The sequence below is a fragment of the Gordionus sp. m RMFG-2023 genome, chromosome 2 (assembly GCF_954871325.1).
Source record: "Gordionus sp. m RMFG-2023 chromosome 2, tfGorSpeb1-WG-v2, whole genome shotgun sequence".
Classification (NCBI taxonomy): Eukaryota; Metazoa; Nematomorpha; class Gordioida; order Chordodea; family Parachordodidae; genus Gordionus; species Gordionus sp. m RMFG-2023.
Genome location: NC_088776.1, coordinates 51,299,663 through 51,325,484, shown reverse-complemented (window position 1 = coordinate 51,325,484; position 25,822 = coordinate 51,299,663). Strand labels below are relative to the sequence as shown.

General features: G+C 27.2%; 1 protein-coding gene across 2 annotated transcripts; it reads right to left on the bottom strand.

The window, feature by feature from the left end:
- Positions 1-1,641: 1,641 nt before the first annotated feature.
- LOC135923292 (phenylalanine--tRNA ligase beta subunit-like) lies at positions 1,642-19,002 on the bottom strand. 2 transcript variants are annotated; one of them, XM_065457964.1, is made up of 20 exons: positions 18,925-19,002; positions 18,824-18,879; positions 18,676-18,779; positions 18,575-18,631; positions 18,463-18,535; positions 18,355-18,417; positions 18,254-18,309; positions 16,921-17,071; positions 16,348-16,456; positions 14,381-14,451; positions 14,227-14,288; positions 12,904-12,958; positions 12,045-12,106; positions 10,912-11,021; positions 10,596-10,696; positions 10,379-10,459; positions 9,763-9,855; positions 4,629-4,746; positions 2,344-2,595; positions 1,642-1,890 (listed from the first exon to the last, which is right to left on the bottom strand). In XM_065457964.1, exons 1-20 carry the CDS (start codon positions 18,980-18,982, stop codon positions 1,703-1,705), a joined length of 1,920 nt encoding a protein of 639 aa, XP_065314036.1. In that variant the 5' UTR covers positions 18,983-19,002; the 3' UTR covers positions 1,642-1,702. The 2 variants fall into 2 exon arrangements, with proteins under 2 accessions (XP_065314036.1, XP_065314035.1); XM_065457963.1 differs by having other exon boundaries at positions 18,254-18,417.
- Positions 19,003-25,822: the final 6,820 nt, after the last annotated feature.

Here is a 25,822-nt window from a genome sequence, read left to right as displayed (position 1 = left end):
TGTACATACAGTACATCCTATTATAAATTAACCCTTGCATGATTTTTATTTTTCCCGGGAAACTTCTCTGGTATTCTTACTGACGATTAATTATCAAAAATAAAATTTTAAATTATGAATGTAAATAATGTTACAATTTCGTTTTGCAATACAAATGCTTAGAATATATTATAAATTGACAAAGATTAATTAATACACTTTAACTATTTGCACCTTTCTAGAGTAATTTTTTTTACCTCTTTGCCACTTCACAGACTCAGGGCTGATCAATTTGAATATAGATTCAAGGATCAACAAGGATTCTTTTACCATAAAAATATGTGGCTGGATTGTATGATAATTTTTTAAAATACTATTAGAAAAATTTTATGAAGACTTTGAATCGACCCTTGCGACGTTACTATTTTGAAAAGTAACGAATCACCTAATTTTTTACTTTTTAAGTAATGGTCCTAGAGTTTAATCGAATTTTGGGCGTCATAAAGTGGATAGTTTGAATTTTATTACTCAAAGTCATAGTTATAGAAAATGGTTCCGAAGTAAAATATCTTGTAGGGATTTTTTGTCAATAATTAAAATGCTTAAAAAATAGGACAGAGACCTGTCCAGAAATCTAGTAACAACATGTATAGAGGTACCTACCACGTAAATATCAAACAATTTTGTCATGAATTTTAAATTAAAAAAAAATAAAGAACATTTTATGGCGAAAGTTTGATCCTCATGCTTGAAAACGATTCTGTTAAATCAAGTCTTTTAAACATTTTTAATAAATGCTTTGGGTAATTCAAGATTTTCCTATATTTTGCTTTAATAAAAAGCGGGGTCTGGAGGTATCCCTGAATTCGCGAAACCTCTTCGATATTATCTATAATTTTATAGGAATTAGTAATAGGTAATTTAAATTTATTGTCAATCTTTGTGTTATACTAATCCCATAGTGACTGATAACCCCTCTTTCAAAGTAAGAGTATATACGTAAGGAATAAGACCAGTTCAGTATAGAAATATTTTAGCCGATGTTAGTGGGTGATACATAAATATGATGATAATTAATCATCATAAATTAAAAAATATCTATTATTTTTATTTAATTCAAAAATTAATTTTTTTAATTATAATTTAAAAAATTTTTTATTAGTTAAAATATACATTTATTTTAAAACTATTTACAAGATATTAATTAAAAATATCAAAAGAAAAAAATATATGAAAATATTATAATCGAGTACTTAAAAAAGGAATCATTATTAAATTTAAAAAATTGGATTGGATCCTTTTTCTTTTTCTATTGAAGATGAAAAAATCCTTTGGGATCATTTATGAGGTTTCCTAATTCTTTGGAATTATAGTTTTTAACAATTTAAAAGTGATAGGTAAAATAAATTATCTAAAATGATAAAACGACTATAAGGGAGTAAGATAAATAATTTTTTAATATTTCATATTAATTATGTTCGTATTAGCATGAATAATGGATCTAACTGGTTTGAATACTAAATAGTTTCGAAGATGTATATCATAGATTTTACTTTATTTTAATTATCTTTTAAAAGTAATAGATTAATTACCAATTTTATTCATGAAGAAATTTAAAATAAATATGTAAACACTATCGTCACTTACATAACTAATAAAATACCTCTTTTATTATTAAATTTGTTATCCAAAAATTTGGAAGTATAAAATGTAATCCTTTCAGTTATTCATAACAATAGGATATTAAAAGGTCAATATTAATTTCCAGAGCTGAACACGGAAGCGTAAGGTCAAAGTTTTTGACAACCTCTGGATGGATGATGCCAAAATTTCCGAGGAAAAAATGCGATTCAGGATTGGAGTAATTGTAAAGATACACGGAAGCACAACGGCCATCAAAATATGTAGGATCTGATATTGGATAAAAATTTATTAAAATTATTTTTAAAAAACGATTATAAAAATTGTGTAATAAGTTGATAAATAGAAAAGATTAAAACATAATTTCTTTCATCATCTTAATCATGAATAAATCATATTTTTCTCTCTGCCCCAAAAGTGGTGGGGGAGTGACACCATTTTAGGACAATCATTGAAGGTTTAACCTTCATCATAGTCTAAAATCAATGTTTTTTGAATGGAATGCAAAAGATAACTAATATATAAATCTGCTCCAGTCCCGGGTGAATCTGGAACATCGTGATAAGTTATAGTTCTAATTCCATTTTGGTCGATATTGAGTTCGAGTCAATATATTATGCTTAGAGAGTACCATCAACCCCTTAACATTGCTTCCTTACCAAGTTATCACTATTCTCTACCTCCATCATTTTATCGGCATTTTTTATAAAAATTATCTAATACTAGTTCCTTCACGGATGAAATATGCCCTAATCTTTTCTTCTCCGTGATTTTCATCCTTTTCGCACACGTGACTTGCACTGTTTTCGGTCTTTTTGTCACCGTTAATTTCACAAGACGTTTCGTCTAAAACATGATGACATCCGACGATTTGTAGTATTCTGTCTACTATTCCGTGAACCACTTCGAACCCCGCTCCTCCAGTTTTAGAGTAGCGTACTATGCAAGCATTGCGTTGATTACGTGCTCCTACATCTTTATAACATGTTTCAAAATATTTATTATTTCCCCAAAAATATTTCTACGAATTTTTTTTTAATATTTTAAATATTTTTAATGAAATCAAGGAATTTTCTTTGAATCGATCAATCCTATTATTTAGTGGCTGAAACCGCGGAGTCGGAAAAACGGTAGTCATCCCAACAACAAATTGTTAAAAAATTGCTATTACAATTATAAAGTAAAGCGTAATTTTTTTAAAAAATGAGAGAATTATATTAAATTGATCATTTTACAATTTCATATATTAAAATTGATATTGATTTAATTATTATTCGTCCAAAGATTAAATATAAAAGTAATTTTAGACTGATAATAGATAAGACATATTTTTTTCATATAAAACTTCACTCCCCCCCTCTCTCCCACCATACTTCCCTCAATGACATTATTACTAACCTAAATTGATGATTCGTTTATTATAAGTGTAGATTACATAGAAGACAACTGTAGTAGTCGTTCATCTAAATATTTTTCAATGAATGAATAAATCGTTAGTCCAGATTGGTATTAATATTGAAAATACCTCCCCCCCCCCACAACCACTCAGTAAAAAAAATTGTTACAGCCAGTACGTAGACAAGGAAGAATGGCGGTTAACCCAATCTCACGGAAAATATGATTAGGTAATATTTTGTGCCTTCATGAATATTTTTATAGTGATATCAAGACGAAAATTTGTTTTCTTTTAAATTAGTAAAACCCCTTTCTTAATTTTATACTTCCATAAAATCATCAGAACTTTCTTCTTCCATTTAAAAGGAGTGCGGGAAAAAATCTTTAAAATCTGCCAGTTACATTTTAAAAAAATTAAAAAACGGAAGATCCCAATAAAGCTTTTAATTCGTGTACAAAGGTTTAATCTTTTCTATTTCCAAGTGTAAAAGCGCATTTAGTATATTATTTTATTAACCAATAGTTCAACCTTAGAGCTTGAGTTTAAATTTTTTTTTATCAATTGTAATCGTGTTCAATTTAACCACCACTTAAAATTTTCGAAAATATACTCGATTCAAAATATAATGAGATTTTAACTATTTTACTTCTATAACTATTAAATAATCCGAAAAGAACAAATGCTGAAAATCTTAAGATTCAAAAATATTTTGAATCACGGAAAAAAATCTAAATATATTTGGATGTAATTGATTCTTGAATGGGTATTTAAAATCGGATATTTAACAATCAGCCATAAAGCCTGACCGTTATAATTTTTCGATTATAACTGATTCCTGTTTATTGACTAAACTGATTGATAAATTATTTAGTAGGTACTAAAGGCATTACATATTGGCTCAACCAGTTAGTGCTTTCATAATTTTTGTTATAGCATGCTGCCAATCTCGGTAAAAATGCCATTTTCATTAAACTATCTACCAAACGGGTTGAAGCACTAAAATTTCAGAGGTAGTGCTTTGAGAAGTTTGGTTGACTTTACGATATAAGCATGACTTCATAGTTTTCCGTGGTTCACAAAACTGATTGAGGAATTAATAAGAGCTAGTCAAGCAGTAAATATTAGTTTAAACAAGATATTTAGTTCTTCTATATTTTCCTTCTGAATGAAGTCATTATATAAGATTTGCTAAAATTTTGTTATTCATAACTTTACCTTTATACTGGTATTATTAAAGCCTTCCAAGGCACTAATAAGGCACGAAGCATTGGCATTTAATTTAAATTTAATGAGTCCAATTGTTCAACTTTCTTGATGTTAAAAAAATTTACATATTTTAAAAATACAATAAAAAATACTCAATCAGAATTTTCCAAAGGTGACCCGACAGAATGACAGGGCAATAAAGGGTTGAGGGTAACACCCCCTCCTTCCATGACTCTGTATTTATTAGTTAAATTGCTAAATAAATTTAAAAAAATTTGTTCTTTCTCTAATTTTTTTATATGATGTAGTTCATTCAGCATGTCGAATAAAACTTATTACTCCAAAACGTATTCTATCTTACTTCACAATCGTTTCCTTAATTTAAAAAAACCCCAGCCAGTTTTACCGAAATTATCATCCTTGAAAACGACGTCAGATATTTCAAATAACTTTAAAGGAAGCGGAATGTTTTTGCTTGAAGAGATAACCTTAAGAATTCCTGGAATGAGTGACGTTCTAACAACCTTTATCATAATTTATATTTATGTTTTAAAATATTATAATATATTCAGCAAGTAAGATACCAATTTTAAATGAGTACCTTAATAGGATAGGTCAAATTTTTTTATTATAAATTTGACATTTCGGTTATATTCCTACTGAATAATAAAAAAAATTAACGCTGAATTTATGATCACCACCCCCCTCTCCCATTTGATTTAGTTAGGCTGGAAGGTAGAATTTTCGAAAAAGATGCACCTTCCAGAGATTTTTATATTTAAAAATATAAAGATCAACAACGGCCCAAAATTTTTATAATCATAAATTTAAATTCTCGAAATTCCAAACCAGGCCATAATATTAGGCATAAATTTCCCGGCCCGCAAGTTTTTGATCCGGCTAATAAATAAAAAAAAATTTTATCTCAGCGGATTAAAGAATTATCCATGTTTTAAATTCAGAAGTCGACAATCAGTAAAATTATAATTTCAAAAATAATATGTAATGTAATTTTTAAAATTAAATTATTATGTCGTATTGAAATATGGAATACATATGGATTTAGAACCTCTCGATTTTGAATCATTTACTAAGGGCGATTTTTATATTTTAAAAAAATCTGATTTGACAAGAATTTTATTTCAGCATGTATAGAGTACCCAAACGTAAATTTCAAGCAAATTTGTTTTATATTAATTTTTTATATAAATTATAAAATACTATAATGTATATGGCGGAAATGGATTATTTATAGGGTAAAGTACTCTACACATGGTAGAATATATTTCCGGTTAAATCGGTTTAAAAATTTTTTTAAATCGCCCTCTGTAAAGGATTAAAAATCGAGAGATATTCGGAATTCTAACGAATTCCATATCCAAATTCGACAATTATAAAAAATAATTTAAAAATTGTAAAAAATAACAAACGGGAAAATAATTTTTAAATAGAACGACTTCGGTATCGGGTTTGGGTCAGCAATTAATGTAAAATCTAAATATTTGGAAATTGAGCCACGGTTTCCTTAAACCGATTGAGCGTATCAATAGCATGCTCAATACCACAATTCGAATTCATTGAATAAATTGATTTCAGTATCACAATCATATGAATAAAATTTTGCTAAATATATAATGTTACCAATGGTGGCATCAGAAAACGAAGAAGGGTCTTTAGGTAATAAAACTTGAAGATTGCTAAAGACTTGTTTTTTTTAATCTAAATACCGTACTTTTATTTGCGATAAAGAAGTATTTAAGAATGAGATGAAAATGGATATTTTATAATATTCTTCATTTGAGTAAACATTTATATTACATCTCGATAATTGCCTAGGTGCTAGAAGAGGTTTAATTAGTGTTATATCATAAGATTTAGCTTTCGATTCAACGTCTAGATAAATATTATGAAAATATTCATCTACATTCATTCTTATTGTATTTACCTTCATATCCATTTTCCGCCAAATCAATAACCTGAACCAAGTCCAAATTTGGTTTAGGTAAATTTCTACAAAGTAATGAGATAGGAAAATAATTTAATAATGCAACTAGCATCAAAGATAAACTCTGATTGTATCGCTTTCGAAGACACATTACCATATTGCTATTTAATAATTTCATGTAAAGATATTCTGATCATCTCTTCCAGTTCTACAAATGCCGAAACTGAATCATGACGTATAACGCTTCGTGTAGGGCATATATTTTTTATTTAGATGAGGAGTGTCTGGTTCATTTATTGATATAATTCGATTTAAAACATCTGACCGATTCGGATATTTAAAAAAATCACAAATTTTGGATATAATGGCTTATTTTATAAAGTTAAAATACCTATAGCATTGCATATTGAGCACATGATTCGGATATTGATAATTCAACGAATGAGATGCACAATGAACACGGATGGATATTTTTTTAAAATATGTGCTTTGACATCTTTTAAATGGCCACTCATAGCTGGACACCATCATAACCTTGTCCTCACATTAAATTTATATTTAGCTTATATATCTCAAAATTTAACAAAATAGTCTCCCCTCACATAACCATAACTTTTATAAACTGTAAAAATTCTTCTAACATTTGTATATAACCTATGGTGTATAATTTTTTTATTATCAAGGAAAGGAAATTTTAATAAAATTCATTTTTAAAAAATAATTGATATTCAAATATTTGCAAAATTTTAATTGGGTAGGGATGGGCGTAAAATTTTATTAATGATATTTATGAAAACAGTCAAATTTGAGATGGAGGGGGGGGGGTGGTTATGCGCCTGTGATGGACAAAAAAGTCAAACATAGTTATAAAAATAAATATGATAATTGCCAATAAATTTTTTGGAATATAAATGTTTGAATATTTTTTGTAAATATTCAATAAGATTATATAAATTTCCACAATAGAGGATTATTATATCTTATTTTATCATCTATCATGATATATTTTTATTTCTTTCAGAAACTTTTCGTCCATCATCTAACTGCATCAAAAAAAACCATATCCTGCTCTAAATATTTTTATGATATCAATAAATAGATAAATGTTGGGGTGAAGATAAGGAATGTATTCCTCTAAAACACGGTGAAAACCTTTGTCGTGGTTATTCGTCCTCACCTCCCTAACACCAGATGTATTTCACATTTAATATTTAAACTCGGTATTACTGATAATTCAAGTATTTTCTAAATAATTTTAAAAAATCCTAAATAGAGCTGAAGTGAAAAGATTGAAACTTGCGACTTAACTGAATTATTATAGATAGCATATCCCATTCTAATAAAAATTTCATGGTCATTATAAACGAAAATATTTATTAATTTCAGGATTTTGCCTATGCAGTTGGGTCATGCGATTCCTGAATGCGTCTTACGATGCATTGACAAAAATGGAAATAGCAACCCTTTACAAGAATTCACGAGAAAAATTTTCGAGGGCTAAAAAAACGCCAATTTCAAAACTATAGTTGGACTTGGTGGCGAAAAAATAAGGCCTAATGATAAACAATAATTTTTTGACAATTAAAGCATTGGAATGTATGTACTTTTATATTTATTTGGTAATAGAATATGCGCACTGACAATTAATGTATTGTTTATAATAATTTCTATCCCATAAAGTGGTTTAAATGATTTAGATAAGGCAATAAAAGTGTCATCTTGATATATTCTATCCTCCCAACAAAAGCGAGATAGAAGAATATGAGTAGAAAAAATAATTTATTAGATTATTATTAGTCATGGCGACTTTATGTTCATCAAGTGCGAGGTAAAGTAATATCGTCTTACACAAATGCACAGACGAAATCCTTATATTAACAAATTTTTTCGTATTGACCATTCACATTTTTATTAGGATGGGATGTGCTATCTATAATGATTCACTTTAAGTCGCTAAGCTCAATCTTTTCAATTGAGCTCGATTTATAATTTTTTTATAATTATTTTGAAAATACTCGAATTAACAGTAATGCCAAGTTCAAATATGAAATATGGAACACATTTGGTGTTAGAAGGGTGAGAAGGAATAACCACGACGAAGGTTTTCACCGTGCTTTAAAGGAATACATCCCTTATCCTTATCCCCAGCATTTATCTATTTGTTGATATCATAAAAAAAATATAGAGTAGGATATATTTCTTATATTGATGCAGTTAGATGATGGGCGAAAAGCTACTGAGAAAAAAAAATACATCATGATAGATGATAAAATAAGAGATAATAATCCTCTATTGTGGAAATCTATATAGTCCTATTGAATATTTAGAAAAAATATCCAAATATTTATATTCCAAAAATTTATCGACAATTAGCTATTTTTTATATTGCTATGTTGGTGACTTTTTGGTCCATCATCTAATTAAATTTGATATTTTATATCAGTAGGAAGGATATTTTATAGTAGTTAGGTTTTGCCGAAGTGCATATGCTAATTTCAAAATCTATGGTATGTTTCTCAACTAATGCTGTATCATCTTTTATGGAGCGCTTCATCTGGTAAAGTTTGTAATATTACTAATCATATTTTTTTGATATTATAATGCTTAACTTTTTATGGTACACTAAACTTGAGATCTGCAAAAGTAGGCCCGGCCCGTACCCGACCTCAATCGGGTCTAATATTTTTTTTAAAAATTTGGGCCGGGCCTTGTAAATTTTTTTAAATATATCTAAATTCAACAATTTTATGCTAAATTTTTTATGTAAAATAAAAATATTTGATTTTATTTATAAAAACTAGACGCCATATAACATATATCTTTTATTTTGAGTAATTATAAAAATGAATTTCTAAATTTAAATTCGGGCGTGACCGGGCCGGTAAAACTTTTTAAAAAAAATTTCGGATTTGGGCTGGGCTGATCTTACACTAAACCTCTTACCTATTTTTTTTTATCAGTTTATATAACTTATGCATTTATTGACCTATATTATTTTAATACAAAATTATAATCTTGCATATTGTGTTACCCTAACCCTGTGTGCACGAATAACATACCTTATATATATAGGTACATTAATTATAATATTGTCCACAGAGGCTTGAATAAATAAAATTGTATTTGCTAATTTTTAGAAAAATTTCAAATTGAATGTTTAGTGTTGTCTCTTACATTATTTGTATATATAAATCAAAATGGTGCACAAACTTAAATTAGAGCATTATTTTTTATAATAAATTTAATTATGGAGTAATAAGTAAAAATATTTACGAAAAAATTTTTATTATGAGAGTTCCTAACAAAAAAGTGATTAACATATTCCCATAAATCATTAGAAACCTCAAAAAAATTAAAACATGAGTAAATCTGATATTTATAGAAATAAGTATTAATTTCTATGATAAAAATTATATTAAGGGAGTTCTTAGTAAGAAAAGGGATTAAAATATTCCCATTAATCATTAGAAACCAAAAAAAAATTAAATATATTAAATGATATTCATAGGAATAATAAGTATAAATACCTAGGATAACAACACAACGTCTATTTGACTACTTATTAAAAAATTCATTTAATTATATTATAAATAACTTCGAAATCAATCGTTTTTGGATTCGATATAACGCAGGCATCAGATAGACTTTCGCATTTGCGCATTTTCCTATAAACGTCATCCTTTGAACACTTGTCAAGAAAATGTATTTTTATGAAATAAATATTAGCAAATTACAAAGTTTTTGTTGGTTTAAATTTGGAACACTTTATGTGAATAACATTTTTATATATTCTTTTAGCTATAAAAGTCACTCATTTCATGATAATTAGAGTACTCCAATTCCAAGCCTGTTACTTGTATATAACTTAAGGGAAAAAAATTTGAGGGCAGAACTTTTTTGGACAAAATAATTACTACAAATTAGTTAAAGATGGTCAATCACAAAAATTATTTGAGTTTTAAAATGAAAGGCTTTATAAAATAATAAATAAATTACATTAATTTTGAGGCCAATAAACAAGAAATTTGATGGGTATCCTTAAGCTGACATTTTTGAGTTAATATTTAGGTATTGGTATAATCAAAACATATGAATGCTAAGACCTAATATAAATTATTTTGTAATCGTATTTCAAATTTAAAAAATCTTTAAGAGACCAAATGAGTATTAAATAAAATGATTCGATTTAATGTCTTTTCAAAAATATTTACCAAACTGAATGTCAAAACCTCAGTGTAACCCATGGCAACGATTTCGTCCCTCAAGATTTCGGTCAATTTATTGATAGGCAACTTTTTTAGGCGCGAAAAAAAAGAATTGAAACTATTAGTATTATATATATGTTTTGTTAGAACTTTTCATTCCTTTCTTTCAACACTTCATCCCTTATTCCATTTCAAACAAGCCCTTGTGATTAGAAATTTTTACCTGATTAGCAATAGTACAAGTTTGAGGATATCTGTGTGGGATGTTATTGAATCCATAGGCCACGCCAACATCCTCCATGATATCTCTCACGTGTAAAACATCTTCAAAAAAAAACAATCATACAAAATAAAATAAAAAATAAACAAATTCCATCATCACGTTCACGAATAAACATAAAATTCTGATTTTGCAGTACTCCTTGTGTAATTTTTATTATAATTCCAAAAATAAATATCATCGTTCGATTATGAAAAATATTTTTAAGAACAAGAATGAAATAAATGAATTATACAATAAATCTTATTTTAAAAAAAACCGCTTCTTAACGGGGATACTTCAAGGTGCACGCTATCGTTGCCGCTTTCACTAGGTGACACGAAATAACCCATCTTCGTCAAATATTGATTCACAGCAGGGGCATCGCAACTAAAGATATTATATATTTATGTGTGAATAAGTGAAAATCAGTTAAAACCGTTTCAGATCGTTCCATAAATCCGAAAACAGATTTTTAAAAAAGTTGATCAGATTTTAAACTCGATCTGAATGCAGGCTAATACATGTTTTTTATTTAAAAATTAAATTGTGGAGTGGTCAGAACTGGTCCGGTTGACATCACTACGTGTGATTCGTTCTATTTGTTTGCCCTCTTCTGACTAGTATACTTATCACGAATAATAATGTATGTTATATAGAGAAGATCAAACGTCGGCCCAGGTATTATCGCTTAGGAGTATTGCTGTTTCGTTATTTTATGATTTAAAAAAATTGAATTATTTTTTATAAAAAGTTATATTATCTGCAACAAGAAATTTTTTATTTACTTAAATAATTTAAGGGGTCATATTCAGCTAGTGTTGTTAAAACGATTCATTTGGCATTACCAAACCTAGGAGATTTTGCCCACAAATGTTAGAAAAGTTTGGACATCAAGAGGCTAAGTTTCGAGGTATAGGTAATAATATTTTTGCTAAAATTTAGATTTCGCCATGGCATTTAAACACTATATTTAACTATACCCTTCCCATATTTTAAATGAAATTATTAACTTTTGAAGAATTAAAAAATCCACTTTAATCATTGATGAAATTTAGTTAAGTTAGGTTTTTCTTGAATATTAATTTTTTGACAATGATTCAAAGGATAGATGGTAAAGAATCAATAAATATCGGATCGGGCTCGCAGTAATATCAGATAAAATCGACGAAAAATTTGTGGAACGCACAGCCCTACCATTTTTATTCCTAAATCTTTTCGTTTCCCTCATTTTTTTCCCCCGTGTAAATCCCTAATTTGTCGCTCTCTCCTTTTCCATATCATCCGTTTGTTCATTCCTGATATCGACAAAATATTATCATCATTAATTCATGGAAAAAAGTGATATAAATAATATTCTAAGAAAAATTACGTCAGGATGTAGTTATTATAAGAAATTACAATGATTTTTACTTGATTCCTATAATCTTATTAGTTTCCTTGACTGATAAAGTTTCTTTCCTATATACGAATTCCTGAGTCATGGTCAACATAAGCAATGATATTAGCATGTTTTTAAAAAAAAAAAAATAATAATGAAATAAAACGAAAAGGTTGTATTCATATTTTTTTCTTAATGATGCCCTTAAATAAGGCATAAGCCAATAAGGACCCGTCCTAGAGTGGACCAATTCTGTTAGGATTTACTGGAATACAATAGAATATAAGAAGTCAGCTAATAATAAAGAATGGGGAAAAAAAGAAAATCTCCAAATGTCTAAAATTTATATGCTCCTTAATCTACGATTATAGTTTAACCCATGGGAAATGACCGTTATACCAGCTGATTTATTTAAATTTCTATTCGTCTATTTATACGTATCAGATTTGTCGGGTTGTTAATTAAAATGATTAAATTTAATTTAAAAACACATTATATCGTTAACCCTAACCCATAGCTCTCTAATGTACAATCCTACTCCTAACTTCAGTTACTTATTTAATTATATCTCATCCAATTAAAAGAATTTCCTTTAGATGAAAATTCCTTCTAACAATATTATTGGAATATTTCTGACAAAATCAAATTTTTACATTTAAAAAAAAATAACAAACAACCCTTCATTAAAACTATCGTCTTACCAATTTTTTTTAAAAAAAAATATGGCCGACTTTAGGGCATCCGATGTATTTTAAATAATTTAAAGGGTTGTTTTATAAAAGAAAGTAGCGGAGGGATTTATTACATTAATACATGATGGATTTTTTTTGCTAATTTTTATATTCTAAATTTAAACGGTTACATCTTTTATTAAAAAAAAAATTAAATTACCGGAAATTTGAATCTTGAATTGGAATCCGAATCTATCACTTGAACTATTTCGACTCTTATAAATTAAATTAACATTTTGAATAAAAAGTAATTTTTTTTAATTTATATATATTTTAATAAAATATAGGTTTTTAAATATGTTAACATTCATAATTATTATTATTAAAAATCTTTAATTACATTTGTTTATAAATAATGAATGAATTGTTAAAAAAGTGATGAGAACAGAGAACAAAGATTGCTCAAAAAAAATTCAACACCAAAATTGCGTTGAAATTAGTGCTGTTAAATGGCTCAATTTAGCCAATGTTAAAAGATATTGGCCAAAATAATATTATATAAGCTTTGAGATTTCGTTAATAGATGTCCAACTGACATCCATAAATCTCCAGTCTTGCGTATTGGCTAAAATATTAAGCTATATTTAAAAAATCGAGCCATTTAACACTAGCTGAAATTGTAAACAAGCATTTATCATTTAATTAATTAGAAGCAAAAAAAAATATATCGGGCTTGATTTTCAAACTTGCCCAATCTAAAATAAATTTATTCATCCCGAAAAACGCGGTCCGAAATTAAAATTATTTGTTACGCTACGCCAGTCCCGAATTACTTATAAACACAACCCAGCCCGACCCGATTTATTTTTATAAATAAACCCAGAGGTTTGGGCTAGCGTTGCAGATCTCTAGTAACAACCTGGTTAAATTCCCCAAAAATAGCAGGTAAATGCGGTATTATTGGAAGTTAGCTCTGAAGCATAGTAATGCGTTACTCTAAAAAAAAGAGTAAAGTAATTATTTTGCATTGCTCGTAACTTTATATTATATCATTGTCTTTAAATGAAAAGAGGAAACCATATTTAATTTTTTCTTTTAAATGAAACTCTTTCTATAGGAAATCAAATTAATGACATGACTCCCTCCCACTGATACCCAAGATAAAATATTAAAAAAAAATTTTTCGATAAAGACATGACAGAAGACTGATTCTAAGATGAGCTAACAAAAAAAAATTGGAAAATAATATCGTTAGCAAATTTAATCTCAATCTTTGGAACTTATTGGTCGTGCGCTTAGCACAACAAATGTAGTGTTGAGATAATTATAAGAAGCCATTACTATTCATTAGCAATAATAATATACTGTAAAAATAAATTCATATTATATTGTCCATTAATTATGAATAGATGGAAAATAAAAGTGGAAAAAAAGTATGTGATGCGATTTTTTTATAGTATCAAGCAATGTTTAAAGCTTTTTTTAAATTGCAACGACAGCTACTTTTTTTGAGTAACGTATTGTAAGTGAATATATTTTTTACTCGTAAGGTTTCGCGCAGTATTTGCTGAATATTCCCGATAAACTCTCTACCACTATTTTAGCCTTGAAAAAAATATATAACCGTTTATTCAAATAACTAATTTATATATATGGTATGTGTCATTTTTTTATTTGAAATTAATTAAAGTGATAACTTTGTGTAAATCTGTAGCCGTGCATTCTATGAAGATATTTTTTGTGTCTAAAGTAATTTTGGAATGATCACCTGAATTTTTTTTTATAAAAATGAGTATTAGAAGAAATAAAAATTCCAAAACGCATTATTCTAATTTGCTAGAAATTTTCTTTTGATCGACTTCAAAACCAATAAGATTTATAGATACTTCGTAAACTAACAGGAAGCCGCTATAAGTCATTATGTTAGTAGAATAATTTAAGACTCTCCCATTCTATTTTCTTCTGCCCACATCTTTGGCTAAAAGGAAATACACATCAAAATAATGGATATCTACTCAAAATACATTTACCCCTACCTTTTTTTTCAATTTTTATTATGGTTTTCACGACTCCCTATCTTCCCATAATGTCAATGACGATCTTCCATTTTACCACACTCTCCGCTGGTAGAGGTGCCTGAACCCTATTGCTTAGTGAGAATAATTTTTTAAACAATTTCTTTTTTATAAATCTCATTAGCTAAATACAGATCTATAACAATGGATATAGGGTTATATTACACTATATTAAAATAAATATCAAGTTTACCCATTTAAATAAAATAATGTATTCATAATAACTAAAAACAAATTTCATCTCTATTTACATCTGCCCTATTTCTTTTTATACAATCCTCACAAAACAAATAAATTATCAATGAAATTAGAAATTTCAATTACCAACTGCCTTTTTTTAATAAAAACTACCACAATATAAAATAGATCAATTATACATATCGTTTTGCATTTTCACTACCCCTTAATTTAACATTTCTTCATTATCTAACATATGAGACTAATTTAAATATTACCTATATACACCATAGTAATTATATTGAATATTTAAATAAAAATATACCCTCCTTAACTATGAATAATTTAATTTTTTAAAAAATTTAAATTTATTCTGTATAATAATTTAGAAGATACAACAATATTTATATAAAAAATATCATCAATTAAGAAATTATTTCAATTAAATCCTTTTTTCAATTTTTTGCCATCTTTGTCTTGCAATAGATATTGTTATAAATAAATGCTGTTACATCTTGTTTTGAACTTTGAATGCCTTTCTGTTAATAAGGCTCTTACTCTAGAAAGTTATTGGAATTTTAAAATTTAAGATTTTATTGAAGCCATTTATACATTCCATAGTTTCCTTTAAATATTATTCTGTATATTAGATTTATATAATAAATTTTGACGTTTAATCTTTGCTTGAACATCATGAAGTCTCTTGTTAAAACATTCTAACTTTTGCTTTGCTTTATGGTACAAAAATTTGATTATCTATTTTGATTTTTACAATTTGGATATTTTTATTGGAATGAGCATGAATAAAATTTATTATAATTTTTGAAATGTTATTTTTTTTACCAGCAGTAGAAGGATGTTTTATTTTTATAGAAACTTTACAAATTTCTTCTTGGAGTTTCATTTTTATATCTTTCAATTTTTTATAAAAAATTTAATTAGTACAATTATTACAATTTTTTCAATGTATAAATGACTATATTATAAAAATTTAGTATATTTTTGAATATACATCAATAAATTTGGAACCTTTCTACTTCATAAATGTAAGAATATATGGTACAATTTACTTAGGCAATCGACCTAAAACCAAATATTTTTAAATAGAGATTTAAATTCGTCTTATATGTTAGACAATGAATGAATGTTAAATCAAGGCAGAGTGGGAAAAAACGATATGATAAATACAATTGTAAGAATTGACAAATTTGGTCTTACAACAACACTTACTATCTTGTGTAAGGAAATTAATCACCTAAATTTAAACATAAATCATTTTATTATAATAAATGGATTTATATTTATTACACATACTATTTGATAAGTATCTAATAAATTGTTTTTTAAAAAAATGGAGATAATTAATAAAAAAAGAAGGAAAAGGGGTATTTATAAGAAAGAAATAAACTAACTATTAATGATAGGTGGTAAAGAGAGAACAACGCCATTGTAATCCAGTACCACGGGGTACAGTGGACTATCCTTAATTATATTCAGGTATGGCCTCAAATGGCTCTCTTTCTGTATTCAAAATAAAATCAATAATAAAAAAAAACTTTAAGTTGAACTAACATAAAAATATAAGAGAAGAAATTTCCAAAAAAATTTCCAAATAAAATAAATAAATGGTAAACAAAAACCATATTATTTCTCATTATTAGATAATTATTCCTATTCAATAAAAATTATGCAATCTTTTCATTAATTGTAAAAAAAAATTTAAATTATCAATATTATTTTTTTTAAGGGAAACAGTACAATTACAAATTTAAATTCTATTAACTCATCAGAGCCAGTCAGATTCCAAGTATAGTGCATTTATTTCAAAAATGAGGTAAATCGTTAAGGAGGTGCAACATATCCATTTTAGGTTAGAAAAAGAAAAGAGATATGTTACAGCTATTATCCCATGCTAATATATAAATATAATTATGATTTTTATAAAAAAAATCATATCGTTTTTTTTAAAAAAAAGAAAATATTACATTGTAGAGTTCCATCAATTCGCTAGCTTTGTAGGACTTGGTCTGGTTTAGGGGTACAAACTCAATTTTTTCAGGGCTTTTGGCATCGTAAGTAAACGGACCTTTAACCATGTCATAATCGTGAGTGCCAATAGAGACTAAAGTTCTCTTGCTTAGGGAATATTAAAATAATTATCCTTTTTTATTTTAATATAATGGATTGAGTAGCCATTTGGCTAAGAGGGAGAAAGCATTATCGAGCGCCTTTTTTCCCCACACATTTTATTGTTGTGCTTAAATCCTGTTTAATAAAAGGATTTGGCTGGATTACAGTTTTTTAATGTAATTGTGTGGTTTCCCTTCTTTTTTTTAATAAAAATTTAGAATTATATACATTATTTTTGATTTTTATAATACTTATTACTATTTTTTTTAAAAATTATTATTTATTGACATATTGTATAAATAGAAAGGGGGGGGGGAGTGTAGGGAGATAATTTTTATTAGATTAAAATGATATTTATGATAAAGGGCAGATCATTAAATGGGAAAATATGCACAACTCTTCCCTTTTAGCTATGGTTATTATAGGTACCAAATTTTTTTTAATGTAAAGAGCATTACCGTGAAAAGTTATTTCCGCACATGCATTACATCAAATATATTTGCATGATTATAACAACAAAAAATATTATAGCGAATGAATTATAGTGAATGCATTTCCACAAACATATTACAGCAAAAACATTACTGCGAGTGCATTGTGAAAATATTATGGGGAATATATTAACGCAATGCATCATCACGAATACATTATTGCAAATGCATTATGGGGAATGCAAATATATTCTTGTAAATCGTAAGTACATAATCGAATTATCGTAAATGCATTAAGGGGTGATATAGTTATATATATATATATAATTTAGTAATATAAAATTGAAATTATATTTTCCAAATAATCACAATTGAAACTCCAGCTTCAAAAATCATACTTTTTTAAATGTTAATATTAGTTTGTGAATGAATTAAATATTAATGTATTTGTGAGTATTGGCATTAACCTGAAATAAAGAAAACTATTACCATAGAGGGTGTTTGGAAATTAGAAAATTAGGACAAAAATTGGAACCCCTTCTCAATCAGAGTCAAGACATTCATTAGAAAATGATTTAATTCATTAAAAAGGTGTTTATAAATTTTCCATAACCTCAAAAATAATTAAAATATTTAAATCTATAGTCAATAAATAATAAAAAAGCTTAATGTTGTTTTCCAAAAAAAATTATATTTATATAAGGAATAATAAAATATGTTTCCCTTTATAAGAATACAATATTTATAATAAATATACCGAGCTATTGTTTGATGCAATCTATCTTGATAATCTATAAAGCTTAAATAGCATTCCTTAACAATTAAACAATATTTAAAATATAAGTTATTATAAATTACCCTATTTGTAAATTGAAAATTTCTCAATATTGCACATACAATGTATGGTCTAATTAACTTTGTCTAAATATAAATAATATTTATGATATAATAAAAAAATATATATACATTTTTGGTTATGTATATTCTTTCTTCTTTATTAATACCTGGATCTCTGGCAAAAATTCTAGGTATAGATATTCTAAAAAAAATCATTAAATTTTGTTTTATTTCTTATTACTTTTGTATGTATACTAATAATGAATATACCAATCCTTCTAAGCACAACAGATCATATCTAATAATCATCTTATAAATAATTAACAAAAAAAAAATTAAAACCTATTAGCAGGCGTTTCAATTTTATATAAAACATCATCCTTTTTAATTGTCATATTATCGGTGAGCACACCTTTTTCCTTTAATTGTATTTCTATATCTGATGTCTGTAACAATTATATTATATCAATTTATTTTTAATAATTCTTACAATTTCATCAAGTTCTAAACCATAATCAAATAATAGTTCAGAAAACTCTTTATCGGCTAAAATAAAATTCAATAATTTCAAAAATTAGATTATGATATTACTATAATTCCTCCCCATGAGTTCAAATAACTTCGAACGATTTACTGATATTACTGGCATGCTTTTTTGAAAAATAAATAGGAATGTATGAATATTACGATCATTTATAATTTACTATCTCCAGACCCGTCAATTAATAGCTAAAAAATTATGGGATGAAAAAAATAATTTAAGAAATGCAAGCAAAAATAAATTATTGTTATTTTTAAATTTTATTACCAATAAACTTTATAAATATAATATATCACTGACGAAGCGGGAAGTTTTACTATTAGTGAGTATTTAAATTTTTTATTTGCAAAACCGTCCAAATATTAAGGTCTATTAATGAGCAGAATTTTTTTTTAAATAAAATTAACAAGTACTAATTTATAAAGTATTGTTAGGTAATAAAATTTGTTAATGAAGTAACGGGGCTTCAGATACAGGTACATTGGACGTAGTATTATTCATGGGAACAGTGGCTGAAGGGTCCTCTAACCCTTGAAATCTGGTAAGGGTCATGATTAGCTGGATATTAATTTTAATAAACTGCAAAAATTATTAATGACAGACATTTACAGAATTAATTAACACTATAAATATTTTAAAACTCAATATTTAATTAAACCGTACAATAATAGACTTTTATAAAACGCATTTAATTAATTATAAAAATTTATGAATTAAAATATAAGATGGTGATAAACATAAAAATTATTCTCTTTTATAAGAGAAATGAAGAGCGTATTTTATTTATAAATTGAAATAAAATTAACACAAAATATAAAAAAACGTTTTTATGAAGAGGAGTGTTAGTTTTCTCGTATATAAGTGATAAAATCAATCCCCTTATACTTTACGGAACTCTCATTATACCTCTCTATCAGGCGCGTATGCAGGAATTTGGTCTAGGTGGGGGATGAAAAAATTTTTTAAGAAATATTTTTGTTTTTTAAAAATATCAAGCATAAATTTATTAGGACTAATAACTATTCCCTAATACACAATTTTAAATTGTTGTAAATTATAAAAAAATTATATGTAAAGAATCACTTAAATGACCCAAAATAGAAATTTGAATTTTTTGAGCCTTTACACAAAAGGTTTCTTAGGAATAATTGTATATTGTATGTTATATATTTACAATGTGAATCCAATCTTCGTTGGGATTGAGCTAATTTTTTAATTATCTCATCCTTGCTTGTCGTCAAATGCCTATGAATATTCAAAAGATCCAAACCTTTCAATCTACTTTCAGATGTTGTACTTCTGATATGTTTTTCAGAGACCTGTAGGCCCGGCCTATGGGCCGGAGTATTTTAATTTTTTTAAATATACTCGGGCTGGGCCCGAATTTTTTAAAAAAAAACACCTAAGCCCGGCCTGAATTATTTTAAAAAAACACGCAGGCCGGGCTGTATTTTTTAAAACAGATATTTGAAATCGTTATTATTAGCTATAAAAATCAAAAATAAATATAATTTATTTTTTTAAAATACGGGCCAGGCCTGAAAATTTTATTTTTAAAAAAGCCAGGCCGGGTCTGAAATTTTTAAAAAGCCGAGCCGGGCCTAAAAAATTTTTTAAAAAAAGCTGGGCCGGGCCTGAAAATTTATTTTAAAAAACCCAGGCTTGGCCGTAAAAAATCTTTAAAAAAAATCCGGGCCGTGCCCTGCAAATGGTACTTCTGCAGGTCTCTGTTATTCTTCTTAAAAAAGAGAATATTCTCTCATTAGTTTACTAATGGGAAAAGTTTATAAACCCCTTATACATTGTGAATTTAATCTAAAATGTCTTTGAAATAATGCAGAGCATCCATAGCATTTTTTGGGACTATATCAACCATAATTAATCTTATAAACATAGTTATTCAGCTAGTAAGGCATCATAAGATACTTTAACATCTTCATAATAATAAAAATCTAATAAATATTTTTTTATCAAAGGTTGGGAAGGCGTGGAAGTAATATTTGCAGATTAGTAAGTACTGCATGATGAATTAAAAATTCATTTATTTGGGTTATAAATGTATCCGTATCTAAGATATACTCTTCTACTTATCCTATATTAATGTTTTAACGATGAGCTTGCCTTGCTACAATTCGAGGGAGACAAATATTAAACACGTATAGCTCTCTCTGCTTTTGACTCAACAATAAAATATAAAATATGAAATTCTTCATCAACGTTAGCCCTAATTTTCTTGAGTTCTGATAAAATGCTCTCCGCTATTTTCATCTTCTTAATCAAGTCAATGTCATGTTTTTGAAAAGTAATACTTTAAATAGCTGTATAATTAAATAATACATTCTAATGAGACATAAAATTTGAAATAAGCATTGAATCCAATAATTTTCTTGCTTCTGAGGAAATATTTCTTTCAGACGATTGTGATATTTCTGTAATAGCAAATAATTGGCTCTTCTAACTCCTTAAAAGCTGTTACTGCTTGATGGCAGAGGCTCAATCTCGTTAGACAAGGTTGCAATTTCTTTTTCCCTGTTGGGCCAGAAGTTTCAGAAATAATTATTATTTGACTAGAAATTTGAAAATGGTAGATAAATATTACGCCACTAAAAATTTGAAAATAATAAGTAAATATTACGCCGGAAAACTTGAAATCGAAATTAATTGATAAAATAACTTATGAATGTGATAATAAATGTAATTAAATATATATTTAATATGAGATACGAATAAATATTAACAAATATAAATTAATATAAACAATAATATTTTTGAAAAATATATCCGGCATCTGCATTTTTTGGCTTGGGGGGGGGGGGGGGATTTGTCTCCCTGCCCCCCCCCCCGCTGCGTACGCCAATGCTCTCTATTCTTGACGATCTCCGAGACCTAATTATCGAATTTATAAATAATGAACACCTTACTAAGGAATCCAAAAGTATAAAAACCCTAAGAAAGCAAAGACATGTTTTGCTTTTAATGTAACTTAATTAAACAAAAGAGGAACTTATAATTTTTATATATTTGTGGCGAAACAAAAGTGGGATAACAAAAACAATTTTTAATTTAAATAAGATTAAATCTTAATTATTGATTTTTAATTGAAATCAATGTTTGATATAATAATCGCATAGATTTATATTAATGTGTTGTTAAAAAGCCCGATTTGGTTGATTTTTCAAAACGACCCGATTAAAGATTTTAACTAAAATCATATTATGTAAGCATCAAAATTTGGCAAATAGATGTCCAAGCAATTCAGCCAGCTATGAGCAAAATCTTTAGGCTTGCATAATGTTATTTAGGTTACTATCTTAATAGGGCCGTTTTTTAAAATAGACCCGGATCGGGCTTTTTAACAACACTACCAACGCCCATACTATATTATCATAAAAACGTCTTTTATTTGGAAGCCATTTGCAAAGGAACAACCTTTATTTTAATAAGTCTATATTTTAATGATTTTAACTATAAAAATTTATGAATCTTTTTTATTTTTTATTTAAATCGCATGTAAATATAATTTACAAATATAATATTTTCCAAAAAGATATAATATAAAAATAATTAATTATTTTAAAAATTCATATTTTAAATATAAAGAAACAATAATTTAAGTAATAATAGAAAAATATTATTTATTTAAATTTAAAAATATGGAAATGTAATGAGAAAGGTAACCGATTCAGGAATTAATCAATGGGTGGAACGATAGTGATGTAGACAAATTAACCATAGGCCTGGAAGGAGTGATTCATATACTGATCAAAGTTTGGGACCGTATAGAAAATAAAGAGAAATTTTGCATAGAAGGAGTGTGGAAGTGAGACCAAGCATTGATTCTCGAGTGAGGGGGAGGATGAATTGTTATAATTGAGGAAAACAAGGACATATGGTCAGAGATTGTCGGAAGATGAAATATTTCAAATGTGGAAAAATGGTCATATAGGCCCTTATTGTCCAGTAAACAAGAGAAATTACGATGTCCGAGCTGTGGAAGATTTGGTCACAATAAAGAGAAAGTAAATACGGGGATTATAATACCAGAGGTAGTTTTGCACAGAGATTATTGGTACAAAATGCTTCAAATGTGAGTGGTATTAAAAATGAAAGAATTGATGAAATTATAATGCATAAACTGCAGGACAGTGAAGAGAAAACAGCGGAGTGTTTCAGATGTCGAGAACAGGGAAATATGGCATTGACTATATGATGGCAAATAAAATGCGACACAGATCAAGGCGAGGCAGTTAATAGTGACAAGTGAGATATATTCTCGGACAAAATAGATTTGATGGGATTGTAAATATGATACAAGAGGGGGTAGTACATCTTTGTCCTAGAGTGATGATAAATTTTAATGGGGGCATGGTTACCATGTTATTTGACACAGGGACGACTATTTCGATGATGGATTACGCTAAATATCGGATTATTTGGCCCGATGAAATGATAAAAATGAGGAGTTAAGAATTCCCCAATTTAATGGATCACAAGTGGTGGTAATGGGGAGAGTTGTAATATAGGCAGTAATGGAAGGAAGAGTAGATATATTAGATTTATGGATTATTAATCGGAGAGTAGAGTATTGGAGTGGGACTGGATCATACGAATCGGTCCGTGGTATAGTTTTTGGGGACTATTTTCATGGTGGGGTTTGTTTGTGCCAGTAACGAGTGAGGATATATAAGTGAGTAGAGCATACAAGAGTGTGAGAATACTGCTAGGAATTAAGGCTATCTTCCATCAGGAGAGAGAAGGAGTAGTGGAGCGAAGAGGGTAAACTGAAGGGGGGCGGACGTTGATGATAGGGGTGTATTGTTTAGAGATGTGGAAATAGGGGAAAATAATTCTAGTAGAGAAAATGCGGGGAATTTTAGGAGAATTGGGAGAAATAACTATATGAGAAAAATAAGAGGAAATCTACTATGAAAGAAATATTTGGGGGGGGGGGGGGGGTAATTTTATGAGAGAAATTGGGTGGAATAATTTTATAAGACAAATTCATGGTAATAATTTTATGAGAGGACTTGGGACGAATAATTTTATGAGAGAAATTGGAGGGAATAATTCCATGAAAGAAATCGGGGCGAATATTATAATAAATAATGGGGTATTTTTATTTTTTTTTAATGAAAATGAATTGAAAAAAATAAAGAAAGCGTGGAACGGCGATGATTAAGTTAAAGAAAACTAAAAATATTATTCTTTTTAGAAAAATAAAAAAACTTTTAGATGAAATCATTTTTTAAAATAAATTTGGTTTCTTTTAACATTAAAAGTCTTTAAATTTTATTATAAATTTGGAGATTTTTTATTTTATTTTCCTAGCTGGCACCTAGAGCATAAAAAATTATTATTTTGTCTATTTTTGTGATTTTTTATATATTAATTTAATTGTTTTTATATAAAAATAAATAAAATCATATCTTTTTAAAATGGTTTTTAAATAATTTTGATCTACTCTTTAAAAGCTTCAACTTTGTTTATGTTAGAAAACCTGCTTAATAAATATTTTACAATTGTGCGATAAAATCCATGCGTTTATTGAGCAATTATTATTTTAATTAATGATCTTCAACCCTGGCCCGACACAAATTTTTCTTAGAAAAATAAATTTGTTATATTAGGCCCGATCTTGAATAAAGATTTTTTCATTTATCCAGAGTTTGACCCGAAATAAAAATCAAGATTATTTTTTCGCCAGTCGTGGCCCGAATTTATTCAAATATGGAAAACAAGAATATTAAAATATTACAATTTGTGTAACAAAATTTAATATCTTATTTAAAAATTAAATTTAAACGGGCCGTGATTTGCAGATCTCTAATGTCAATCATATCCATCATAATTGATAATAAATCGATTCTTATAACTTCATCTGCATACAGAATGAGATAATGAAAAATATATAATTGCAAATCTTTTCAAAATTTCAATATTTAAATTGAAAAAATTTACCCATTTATCTTGTGCTTTCATTATCTTTATTATTAAATGTGTATTGAGTCTGACGGGGGATTTCTTAAAATTTTTAATGATGATATCATTTTAAAATTCATACAGCTTAGCTAATATAGTATGACCATAAATTATATAAAATCCCCTCTGTTGGTTAGCTATCATCAGACAAACCATTGCACATTTAAGATCAAGGGGTTCAACAGAAAAACGAAATTAAATATCTTGATTTTGAAATTTCTTTTTTATAAACATGTAATAAATATAAGTAAAGTATAAACTTTTTGCTTCAAGAAAAGTAGGTTTTTACAAATATTTTATAATCTACACATAAATTTATTTAACAACTTTGCTATAGCCTTGATTATCATTGAGAACAAAAGCTTCAATCAACACGTTTAAAATATATAGGTTTATTTATATTTGTTTCAAAAAAGTTTTAAATGAACGATTCTGACAATTGTCACTTTTCTATTGTGGGTACATCTTCATTGAATTTTCAATTTAACATGTTTACAAATATATATTTTAGGGATGTACTTATATTTTTTATCGGATCGGGCCAATATATCGCCCATTTTAAAATATCGGTTATCGGCCAATATTATAAAATTTTCCGATCCGATATAAATGGCGTTTTTAACAAAAATAAAATGTTATAAAATTTTTAAAAAAGTTATACCTAGAATCATTAATTTTTATAAATAAAATCGAAATCCATTTTTATGTTTATTTTTTCAATAATAATAATAATTAATTAATAAACATTCTGCCATATTGTTATTTTTGTGGATTCTGTTTATAAAATTGTGCGAGAATCTCTTCAGAATCTGTTTTTAGTGAGCTGGTGATATTGACAGTTACAATAGCCGCAGGCTGACCTCTAATAAATTGGAAATTTTGGTATTTCTAGAAAGAAATCATCGATATATTAATTTCGAATTTTATAATATATTTACTTATTATGTAAATAGATTAATGTTATTACTT